Source organism: Siphateles boraxobius, unplaced genomic scaffold (genome assembly GCF_051911475.1).
Source record: "Siphateles boraxobius isolate OS27281-9 unplaced genomic scaffold, OSU_SipBor_1 61, whole genome shotgun sequence".
Lineage (NCBI taxonomy): Eukaryota > Metazoa > Chordata > Actinopteri > Cypriniformes > Leuciscidae > Siphateles > Siphateles boraxobius.
This window is the reverse complement of record NW_027509188.1, coordinates 13,287,557-13,300,000: the sequence shown is the minus strand read 5'-3', so window position 1 is coordinate 13,300,000 and position 12,444 is coordinate 13,287,557. Positions and strand designations below refer to the sequence as shown.

Sequence of the window (12,444 nt, the reverse complement as noted above, 5' to 3'; positions counted from 1 at the left end):
GTTGGAGACAGCAGCACCAGATCATCTGCGTACAGCAGGAGCGTTATAGAGGAGTCATGTAGTGTGAGGCCAGGAGCTTCTGTAGACCCTCTTCTGTTTGAGACAACAGGACCAGAACATCTGCGTACAGCAGGAGCTTTATAGTGGAGTCATGTAGTGTGAGGCCAGGAGCTTCTGTAGACCCTCTACTGTTGGAGACAACAGGACCAGATCATCTGTGTACAGCAGGAGCTTTATAGTGGAGTCATGTAGGGTGAGGCCAGGAGCTTCTGTAGACCCTCTTCTGTTGGAGACAGCAGGACCAGATCATCTGCATACAGCAGGAGCTTTATAGTGGAGTCATGTAGTGTGAGGCCAGGAGCTTCTGTAGACCCTCTTCTGTTGGAGACAGCAGGACCAGATCATCTGTGTACAGCAGGAGCTTTATAGTGGAGTCATGTAGTGTGAGGCCAGGTTCTGCTGTAGACCCTCTTCTGTTGGAGACAGCAGGACCAGATCATCTGCATACAGCAGGAGCTTTAAAAAGGAGTCATGTAGTGTGAGGCCAGGAGCTTCTGTAGACCCTCTTCTGTTGGAGACAGCAGGACCAGATCATCTGCATACAGCAGGAGCTTTATAGTGGAGTCATCTAGTGTGAGGCCAGGTTCTGCTGTAGACCCTCTTCTGTTGGAGACTGCAGGACCAGATCATCTGTGTACAGCAGGAGCTTTATAGTGGAGTCATGTGGTGTGAGGCCAGGAGCTTCTGTAGACCCTCTTCTGTTGGAGACTGCAGGACCAGATCATCTGTGTACAGCAGGAGCTTTATAGTGGAGTCATGTAGTGTGAGGCCAGGTTCTGCTGTAGACCCTCTTCTTTTGGAAAAAGCAGGACCAGATCATCTGTGTACAGCAGGAGCTTTATAGTGGAGTCATGTAGTGTGAGGCCAGGAGCTTCTGTAGACCCTCTTCTGTTGGAGACAGCAGGACCAGATCATTTGCATACGGCAGGAGCTTTATAGTGGAGTCATGTAGTGTGAGGCCAGGAGCTGCTGTAGACCCTGTTCTGTTGGAGACAGCAGGAGCAGATCATCTGCATACGGCAGGAGCTTTATAGTGGAGTCATGTAGTGTGAGGCCAGGTTCTGCTGTAGACCCTTGTCTGTTGGAGACAGCAGGACCAGATCATCTGGGTACAGCAGGAGCGTTATAGAGGAGTCATGTAGTGTGAGGCCAGGAGCTGCTGTAGACCCTCTTCTGTTGGAGACAGCAGGACCAGATCATCTGCGTACAGCAGGAGCTTTATAATGGAGTCATGTAGTGTGAGGCCAGGAGCTGCTGTAGATCCTCTTCTGTTGGAGACAGCAGGACCAGATCATCTGCGTACAGCAGGAGCTTTATACTGGAGTCATGTAGTGTGAGGCCAGGAGCTTCTGTAGACCCTCTTCTGTTGGAGACAGCAGGACCAGATCATCTGCATACGGCAGGAGCTTTATAGTGGAGTCATGTAGTGTGAGGCCAGGAGCTGCTGTAGACCCTCTTCTGTTGGAGACAGCAGGAGCAGATCATCTGCATACGGCAGGAGCTTTATAGTGGAGTTATGTAGTGTGAGGCCAGGTTCTGCTGTAGACCCTCGTCTGTTGGAGACAGCAGGACCAGATCATCTGCATACGGCAGGAGCTTTATAGTGGAGTCATGTAGTGTGAGGCCAGGAGGTTCTGTAGACCCTCTTCTGTTGGAGACAGCAGGACCAGATCATCTGCATACAGCAGGAGCTTTATAGTGGAGTCATGTAGTGTGAGGCCAGGAGCTTCTGTAGACCCTCTTCTGTTGGAGTCAGCAGGACCAGATCATCTGTGTACAGCAGGAGCTTTATAGTGGAGTCATGTAGTGTGAGGCCAGGTTCTGCTGTAGACCCTCTTCTGTTGGAGACAGCAGGACCAGATCATCTGCATACAGCAGGAGCTTTATAGAGGAGTCATGTAGTGTGAGGCCAGGAGCTTCTGTAGACCCTCTTCTGTTGGAGACAGCAGGACCAGATCATCTGTGTACAGCAGGAGCTTTATAGAGGAGTCATGTAGTGTGAGGCCAGGTTCTGCTGTAGACCCTCTTCTGTTGGAGACAGCAGGAGCAGATCATCTGCATACGGCAGGAGCTTTATAGTGGAGTCATGTAGTGTGAGGCCAGGTTCTGCTGTAGACCCTCGTCTGTTGGAGACAGCAGGACCAGATCATCTGGGTACAGCAGGAGCGTTATAGAGGATTCATGTAGTGTGAGGTCAGGAGCTGATGTAGACCCTCTTCTGTTGGAGACAGCAGGACCAGATCATCTGCGTACAGCAGGAGCTTTATAATGGAGTCATGTAGTGTGAGGCCAGGAGCTTCTGTAGACCCTCTTCTGTTTGAGACAGCAGGACCAGATCATCTGTGTACAGCAGGAGCTTTATACTGGAGTCATGTAGTGTGAGGCCAGGAGCTGCTGTAGACCCTCTTCTGTTGGAGACAGCAGGACCAGATCATCTGCATACGGCAGGAGCTTTATAGTGGAGTCATGTAGTGTGAGGCCAGGAGCTGCTGTAGACCCTCTTCTGTTGGAGACAGCAGGACCAGATCATCTGCATACATCAGGAGCGTTATAGAGGAGTCATGTAGTGTGAGGCCAGGAGCTTCTGTAGACCCTCTTCTGTTTGAGACAGCAGGACCAGATCATCTGCATACAGCAGGAGCTCTATAGAGGAGTCATGTATTGTGAGGCCAGGAGCTTCTGTAGACCCTCTTCTTTTGGAGACAGCAGGACCAGATCATCTGTGTACAGCAGGAGCTTTATAGTGGAGTCATGTAGTGTGAGGCCAGGAGCTTCTGTAGACCCTCTTCTGTTGGAGACAGCAGGACCAGATCATCTGCATACAGCAGGAGCTTTATAGTGGAGTCATTTAGTGTGAGGCCAGGTTCTGCTGTAGACCCTCTTCTGTTGGAGACTGCAGGACCAGATCATCTGTGTACAGCAGGAGCTTTATAGTGGAGTCATGTGGTGTGAGGCCAGGAGCTTCTGTAGACCCTCTTCTGTTGGAGACTGCAGGACCAGATCATCTGTGTACAGCAGGAGCTTTATAGTGGAGTCATGTAGTGTGAGGCCAGGTTCTGCTGTAGACCCTCTTCTTTTGGAAAAAGCAGGACCAGATCATCTGCATACAGCAGGAGCTTTATAGTGGAGTCATGTAGTGTGAGGCCAAGAGCTTCTGTAGACCCTCTTCTGTTGGAGACAGCAGGACCAGATCATCTGCATACGGCAGGAGCTTTATAGTGGAGTCATGTAGTGTGAGGCCAGGAGCTGCTGTAGACCCTCTTCTGTTGGAGACAGCAGGAGCAGATCATCTGCATACGGCAGGAGCGTTATAGTGGAGTCATGTAGTGTGAGGCCAGGTTCTGCTGTAGACCCTCGTCTGTTGGAGACAGCAGGACCAGATCATCTGCGTACAGCAGGAGCTTTATAATGGAGTCATGTAGTGTGAGGCCAGGAGCTGCTGTAGATCCTCTTCTGTTGGAGACAGCAGGACCAGATCATCTGCGTACAGCAGGAGCTTTATACTGGAGTCATGTAGTGTGAGGCCAGGAGCTGCTGTAGACCCTCTTCTGTTGGAGACAGCAGGACCAGATCATCTGCATACGGCAGGAGCTTTATAGTGGAGTCATGTAGTGTGAGGCCAGGAGCTGCTGTAGACCCTCTTCTGTTGGAGACAGCAGGACCAGATCATCTGCATACAGCAGGAGCGTTATAGAGGAGTCATGTAGTGTGAGGCCAGGAGCTTCTGTAGACCCTCTTCTGTTTGAGACAGCAGGACCAGATCATCTGTGTACAGCAGGAGCTTTATACTGGAGTCATATAGTGTGAGGCCAGGAGCTGCTGTAGACCCTCTTCTGTTTGAGACAGCAGGACCAGATCATCTGCATACAGCAGGAGCTTTATAGTGGAGTCATGTAGTGTGAGGCCAGGAGCTTCTGTAGACCCTCTTCTGTTGGAGACAGCAGGACCAGATCATCTGCATACAGCAGGAGCTTTATAGTGGAGTCATGTAGTGTGAGGCAAGGAGCTTCTGTAGACCCTCTTCTGTTGGAGACAGCAGGACCAGATCATCTGTGTAAAGCAGGAGCTTTATAGTGGAGTCATGTAGTGTGAGGCCAGGTTCTGCTGTAGACCCTCTTCTGTTGGAGACAGCAGGACCAGATCATCTGTGTACAGCAGGAGCTTTATAGTGGAGTCATGTAGTGTGAGGCCAGGAGCTGCTGTAGATCATCTTCTGTTGGAGACAGTAGGACCAGATCATCTGTGTACAGCAGGAGCGTAATAGAGGAGTCATGTAGTGTGAGGCCAGGAGCTGCTGTAGACCCTCTTCTGTTGGAGCGAGCAGGACCAGATCATCTGCATACAGCAGGAGCTTTATAGTGGAGTCATGTAGTGTGAGGCCAGGAGCTTCTGTAGACCCTCTTCTGTTGGAGACAGCAGCACCAGATCATCTGCGTACAGCAGGAGCGTTATAGAGGAGTCATGTAGTGTGAGGCCAGGAGCTTCTGTAGACCCTCTTCTGTTTGAGACAGCAGGACCAGATCATCTGCGTACAGCAGGAGCTTTATAGTGGAGTCATGTAGTGTGAGGCCAGGAGCTTCTGTAGACCCTCTTCTGTTGGAGACAGCAGGACCAGATCATCTGTGTACAGCAGGAGCTTTATAGTGGAGTCATGTAGTGTGAGGCCAGGAGCTTCTGTAGACCCTCTTCTGTTGGAGACAGCAGGACCAGATCATCTGCGTACAGCAAGAGCTTTATAATGGAGTCATGTAGTGTGAGGCCAGGAGCTGCTGTAGACCCTCTTCTGTTGGAGACAGCAGGACCAGATCATCTGCGTACAGCAGGAGCTTTATAATGGAGTCATGTAGTGTGAGGCCAGGAGCTTCTGTAGACCCTCTTCTGTTGGAGACAGCAGGACCAGATCATCTGTGTACAGCAGGAGCTTTATAGTGGAGTCATGTAGTGTGAGGCCAGGAGCTTCTGTAGACCCTCTTCTGTTGGAGACAGCAGGACCAGATCATCTGCGTACAGCAGGAGCTTTATAGTGGAGTCATGTAGTGTGAGACCAGGAGCTGCTGTAGACCCTCTTCTGTTGGAGACAGCAGGACCAGATCATCTGCGTACAGCAGGAGCTTTATAATGGAGTCATGTAGTGTGAGGCCAGGAGCTGCTGTAGATCCTCTATTGTTGGAGACAGCAGGACCAGATCATCTGCGTACAGCAGGAGCTTTATACTGGAGTCATGTAGTGTGAGGCCAGGAGCTGCTGTAGACCCTCTTCTGTTGGAGACAGCAGGACCAGATCATCTGCATACGGCAGGAGCTTTATAGTGGAGTCATGTAGTGTGAGGCCAGGAGCTGCTGTAGACCCTCTTATGTTGGAGACAGCAGGACCAGATCATCTGCATACAGCAGGAGCGTTATAGAGGAGTCATGTAGCGTGAGGCCAGGAGCTTCTGTAGACCCTCTTCTGTTTGAGACAGCAGGACCAGATCATCTGTGTACAGCAGGAGCTTTATACTGGAGTCATATAGTGTGAGGCCAGGAGCTGCTGTAGACCCTCTTCTGTTTGAGACAGCAGGACCAGATCATCTGCATACAGCAGGAGCTTTATAGTGGAGTCATGTAGTGTGAGGCCAGGAGCTTCTGTAGACCCTCTTCTGTTGGAGACAGCAGGACCAGATCATGTAGTGTAAGGCCAGGTTCTGCTGTAGACCCTCTTCTGTTGGAGACAGCAGGACCAGATCATCTGTGTACAGCAGGAGCTTTATAGTGGAGTCATGTAGTGTGAGGCCAGGAGCTGCTGTAGATCATCTTCTGTTGGAGACAGCAGGACCAGATCATCTGTGTACAGCAGGAGCGTTATAGAGGAGTCATGTAGTGTGAGGCCAGGAGCTGCTATAGATCATCTTCTGTTGGAGACAGCAGGACCAGATCATCTGTGTACAGCAGGAGCGTTATAGAGGAGTCATGTAGTGTGAGGCCAGGAGCTGCTGTAGACCCTCTTCTGTTGGAGACAGCAGGACCAGATCATCTGCATACAGCAGGAGCTTTATAGTGGAGTCATGTAGTGTGAGGCCAGGAGCTTCTGTAGACCCTCTTCTGTTGGAGACAGCAGGACCAGATCATCTGTGTACAGCAGGAGCTTTATAGTGGAGGCATGTAGTGTGAGGCCAGGTTCTGCTGTAGACCCTCTTCTGTTGGAGACAGCAGGACCAGATCATCTGTGTACAGCAGGAGCTTTATAGTGGAGTCATGTAGTGTGAGGCCAGGAGCTGCTGTAGATCATCTTCTGTTGGAGACAGCAGGACTAGATCATCTGTGTACAGCAGGAGCTTTATACTGGAGTCATGTAGTGTGAGGCCAGGAGCTGCTGTAGACCCTCTTCTGTTGGAGACAGCAGGACCAGATCATCTGTGTACAGCAGGAGCGTTATAGAGGAGTCATGTAGTGTGAGGCCAGGAGCTGCTGTAGACCCTCTTCTGTTGGAGACAGCAGGACCAGATCATCTGCATACAGCAGGAGCTTTATAGTGGAGTCATGTAGTGTGAGGCCAGGAGCTTCTGTAGACCCTCTTCTGTTGGAGACAGCAGCACCAGATCATCTGCGTACAGCAGGAGCGTTATAGAGGAGTCATGTAGTGTGAGGCCAGGAGCTGCTGTAGACCCTCTTCTGTTGGAGACAGCAGGACCAGATCATCTGCATACAGCAGGAGCTTTATACTGGAGTCATGTAGTGTGAGGCCAGGAGCTGCTGTAGACCCTCTTCTGTTGGAGACAGCAGGACCAGATCATCTGTGTACAGCAGGAGCGTTATAGAGGAATCATGTAGTGTGAGGCCAGGAGCTGCTGTAGACCCTCTTCTGTTGGAGACAGCAGGACCAGATCATCTGCATACAGCAGGAGCTTTATAGTGGAGTCATGTAGTGTGAGGCCAGGAGCTGCTGTAGACCCTCTTCTGTTGGAGACAGCAGGACCAGATCATCTGCATACAGCAGGAGCGTTATAGAGGAGTCATGTAGTGTGAGGCCAGGAGCTGCTGATTCTTCTGGGTGTTTCACCAATTCATTAATGTAAATATTGAAAAGGGTCGGTGATAGTAGGCAGCCCTGTCTCACACCCCGCCCTTGAGTGAAGAACTCAGTTTGTTTATTGCCAATTTTAATTGCACATTGATTGTTTGAGTACATTGTTTTTATTATGTTGTATGTTTTTGCCCCCGATACCTGATTCTAGAAGTTTAGAAAGAAGGCCTTCATGCCAAATCCAATCAAAGGCCTTCTGGAAATCTACAAAGCAAGCGAATATTTTAGTTTTGTTTTGGTTTATGTATTTATCAATCAGGGTTTGTAGGGTGAAGATATGATCTGATGTTCTAAAATTTTGTAATAATCCAATCTGTCTTTTGCTCAGGACATTGCGCTCTGTGAGGAAGTGAACGAGTCTCGTGTTGATGATGCTGCAGAATATCTTTCCCAGATTACTGATTACTGCTCACACATATGCCTCTGTAATTGTTCGGGTCTGATTTGTCTCCACTCTTGAATATGGGCGTTATAAGTCCTCTGTTCCAGGTGTCAGGGAAATGACCAACACTCAGAACCAAGTTGAATAGTTTCATTATGGCCAATTTGAATTTGGGGTTTATATTTTTAAGCATTTTGTTAAGGATGCCGTCTTGCCTTTTTTTTTTTTTTTGGCAGAGCCTGAATTTTATCCATCAGCTCTTTTTCTGTGATTGGGTAATCTAGCAGGTTTGGGGTTTTCTCTCTCTCTCTCTCTCTCTCTCTCTCTCTTTCTTCTGTACTGTGAATAGCAAAAATGCACCACAGACAGATGGTTTAATATTATTATAGAAATGGCTGGCGAGATAAGATTTTTCATGATAATGTCTTTATAGCAATAATACATAGTACGTATATTTTCTTCATTGCTCCAGTACCGACAGCAGAATCGATAATGTCCAAGCTTATCGGGCCGGTTTAATACCGGGTTTTGGTACTCATCCCTAGTAATGACAACTTCTACAAATCAACTGTTTTCAACACAGTGTGATCCATTAAATATAATCTACAAATAACCCTTTTTTCTGTTAATTATTCTCCTCTGAAACACACAGAAAAACTCCTGGTGAAGCGACTGAGATCCACGTGACACTATTATAAAGATGGCGTTTATTAAAGAGGAGAGTGAAGACGTGAAGATTGAAGAAACATTCAGAGTGAAACATGAAGATACTGAGACACAAAGAAAGAAAGCATTTATTAAACAGGAGAGTGAAAACACATTCGGAGTCAAACATGAAGATACTGAGGAACAAACAAAGATGCCGTTTATTAAAGAGGAGTGTGAAAACGTTAAGATTGAAGAAACATTCAGAGTCAAACATGAAGATACTGAGGAACAAACAGGTTAGTTTCATTCTCAAAGTCGTTCTTCAGTCATTCTGCATCATGCATCTCTTTGTTTGATTTATTACAAAAAACAATAAAGAAATGGCCAAAAAAGCTATTTTGTATAACCTTATTAAACCCTATAATTAAAAACACTTAAAATCATTCATTTCTATCACTTAATAATGCCAAGTCAGGGCAAGTCATCCTCATTTATATAGCGCTTTTAACAATGTAGATTGTTTCAAAGCAGCTTTACAGAGATAAACATATAATTTAAGGTAACAGAGATTGGTTTGGTTTTATAATGGTTCTTGAAAAATGTTTTTTCCAGCTAAAGTTAGTTTTGATTGATTCACTTCCGTCTAAATGATAGTTTGTTATTAAATTAGGGGCCGCTAAGACGACACCGTTCTCTCTAAACAGACTTTAAACGTGAACCTGTGATAGACGCTGATGGCGTTCACATGCGCATTAAGAATTGATTCTATAGTTATGTGCGTTTGAAAATATGTGCGCAGATTTGTAATTCCTTACAAACCATGCCTAAACAAACTACTTGTCTATAAATTTTGATGCAACAGTATCTAACAATTACATGTGTTTGATTAACATTAAATAACCACACAGACAGCAGCAGGTTTATTAGGCTGCCGTCTCTTTAAGACCTGACGAACGGAACCAATACATTAGAACACACCGATTTCTTTCTTAACTGTTTACATTCACTTAAGACCAGTGTTGTGCAAGTTACTTCTAAACTGTAATACATTATACATTACTTGTTACTGTTATTTAAAAGTAATTCATTACCTTACAATATTACTGTCTCAGAATTGTAATGCGTTACATTACTCCTGTATTACTTTTGAGTTACTTTCACCAAAATAGATATACAGTAGTAGAACTTAACATTCTAAGGCTGTAACGATATGCGATATGAAACCGAAATCGCGACACTCAGATCCACGAACCTGCAGAATCGCGACACACCCCTTCCAACTTCAAGAGTTATCCTTCCCGTCCAGAGCAAATGCTACCACATCTTTAAATTACTGTTAGTATTATTTGAATTTTGAAGTTAACATTATAAAATAGAGCTACACCACAAAACTAGTTGAGGATAAATTATTTAAAATTGGGGAATTCCAGCGTTCGACGTGACATTTGCAGTCAAAAATTGAAATATAAATTCTCAGAAAATGCATTTAATACCAATATATTGAAACGTCTGTTTATCCATAGGATACCCCCCTTAAAAGAGTCCAGACATTAGAAAAATATCAGTCTACACATGCGTTTTATATTTAATATGAGGGAAATACACATGCATTCACGCTTGACAAAAAAAATAGTTAACTTTTAGGAGGCAAAATATTTTTTTGTAATTCTGTGAATTACACTGCGCAAATCAAAAGTAATACGTACCCACCGGATGAAGAAGGGTTGGCTCTCCACAGAACATAAAATATTCATTTTATTTTATTTTTCGTTTTCGCATTTATAAGGAAAAAACAATGTAAGGACGTGACAGTTCTCCATTACAGACGCGACCGCTCTGAAGCGGCACTAAAAGACTTTTTTAAACTTTCACAGAGACCTCAAACAGAAGACACGAAGCCTTTCTTTAAAGTTAATTTCGATTTGTATCTTGATATTGTATCTTAATTTTAATCAATGTTTCATCAACCAATTGCCTGGATTCAATAAATAAGAAGTAAATATAGCAGACAATAGATAGGCTAATCACGACACAGAGGCGCCTGCACGTGAACTGGAGCACGTCTCATAAATTAACCGAAACTCAGCGTATAAGGTAGCCTACTTCACAGACCTGAAAAATATATTTATATTGAAATGTCTACTTGTAAACAGAACAATTCAAAACGAAAGAAAACGGACTGCTCTCTGCTTATGAAATGTGCATTTCTCTCTGGCGCATTCACTACTGCGAAGATCGCGAGTCAGCACTTTATCTTTATTAATAAACAATTAAAATGTCTCCTTGCTATATTTGAAATATTCATAATCATTGCTTTTGCCGGTTCTTTGTGACAGATTTTAGTTGCTTTCCTTACATCATGTTACGTGAACGCGTCACCACCGCATCAAAAACATGATTGCGTGATGAAAACAAGAAAAATACCACCTAAACATAGCCTAACTGTTTAGAAAGAAAACACAGAACAAATAGAGTAGCCTAATGCGCATACGTCCATCTCGCGAATGTACAGTCTTCTTCATGCCATATTCACCCATTAGCCGCTTTTCCTCTGGCCAGCGCGAGCACAGAGGCCGAAATCATGCCTCACGGCACTCCTGTAAAAAATAAATCGCTATACAAATATATCAGACGCTGCCATTTAGTCTTTATTTACAAACTTGGACACCACACGCGGCTATTGACTGACCACGAACAGGTAACTTAGCCTACTTGCATTTTTCATTCGTTAATTTCTCGCGGTCTTGGTGTTTTTTGTTGTTGTTTTTTTTACAATTAAAACTAAAAGTGTGCTGTAACGCAAGCGTAACTGAACATATGTACCGAGTAAAATATTACTGAAAATTGATTAGTAATGCCTTCCACTACTGCATTACAGTAAAAAGTAATGTTACTGTAATGCATTACTTTTGTAACGCGTTACTAGCAACACAGCTTAAGACATACCCGATCCCACAGGGATGTGCATTTTTACATATGTTTGACTGTTTAATAATAATAATTAATAATCTTATTGACTTATTGATCTTAACTCTTTTAATCATTAATCACGTCCTGTGCTTTATTTTCTAATTTTCTCACTACATCATACTATGTTGGTTAAGCAGCGAGTTATGTCCTTGTAAGGCAGGAGTGCAAAACTTATTTGAAGACTACAGGTATGTGTGTTGAAGGAGGACTGGAACTAAACTCTTGCATTCAATTAAATAGACCAAAAAAAAGACAGAGGCTGTAAAAATAAATCTGCATTGTTTATCCTTTTGATCTTTCATTCAAAAAATTCTAACGTTTCATTGAAGTAAAACAATTGAAAGTGGTTATGAAATGTATGTTTTCTCTAGTTCACATTAGTAACACTTATTGCCACCAAATTATTGCAACGTCGATTTCCCAAGATAACAGCTTATGAGTCTTCTTCTATAATGTCAACGAGTTTGAAGAACACCGGATAAAAGAGATCTAGTTTGAAAGTCTTTTAGAACTGACTGAGTGATTTTAATTTTGTTTGTGTGACTATGTAATTGCTTTTGTTGTATTATCTATGCTGGAAAGTACTTTGGTCAACGGCAGGTGTTTTACATGTTTTATAGAAATAAAATTAGCATTGCATTGAGATCAGAGACCAGAATCTCTCCAGATCCTTCAGATTCCCAGCTCCATGTTGGTGCTTCTCTTCAGTTCATCCACTCGTCTTCTATAGGGTTCACCCACTCATCTTCTATAGGGTTCACCCACTCATCTTCTATAGGGTTCATCCACTCATCTTCTATAGGATTCATCCACTCATCTTCTATAGGGTTCATCCACTCATCTTCTATAGGATTCATCCACTCGTCTTCTATAGGGTTCATCCACTCGTCTTCTATAGGGTTCATCCACTCGTCTTCTATAGGGTTCATCCACTCATCTTCTATAGGGTTCACCCACTCATCTTCTATAGGGTTCATCCACTCATCTTCTATAGGGTTCATCCACTCATCTTCTATAGGGTTCATCCACTCGTCTTCTATAGGGTTCATCCACTCATCTTCTATAGGGTTCACCCACTCATCTTCTATAGGGTTCATCCACTCATCTTCTATAGGATTCATCCACTCATCTTCTATAGGGTTCATCCACTCATCTTCTATAGGGTTTATCCACTCATCTTCTATAGGATTCATCCACTCGTCTTCTATAGGGTTCATCCACTCGTCTTCTATAGGGTTCATCCACTCGTCTTCTATAGGGTTCATCCACTCGTCTTCTATAGGGTTCATCCACTCGTCTTCTATAGGGTTCATCCACTCGTC

The 12,444-nt window shown here is 44.6% G+C and overlaps 1 protein-coding gene and 1 pseudogene across 3 annotated transcripts in view; both read left to right on the top strand.

Moving 5' to 3' along the window:
* LOC143718563 (uncharacterized) overlaps nt 1-12,444 on the top strand; it is a 185,629-nt pseudogene that overhangs the window by 5,396 nt on the left and 167,789 nt on the right. The gene's annotated exons all lie outside the window — the stretch shown is intronic.
* The window catches only part of LOC143718338 (uncharacterized), a 207,772-nt gene that overhangs the window by 189,461 nt on the left and 5,867 nt on the right, over nt 1-12,444 (top strand). For both annotated transcript variants that reach the window (XM_077209419.1, XM_077209420.1), the window contains exon 2: nt 8,157-8,448. In XM_077209419.1, the coding sequence (XP_077065534.1) occupies nt 8,205-8,448 (244 nt within the window). In that variant the 5' untranslated portion in view covers nt 8,157-8,204. The remainder of the gene's footprint in view (nt 1-8,156; nt 8,449-12,444) is intronic.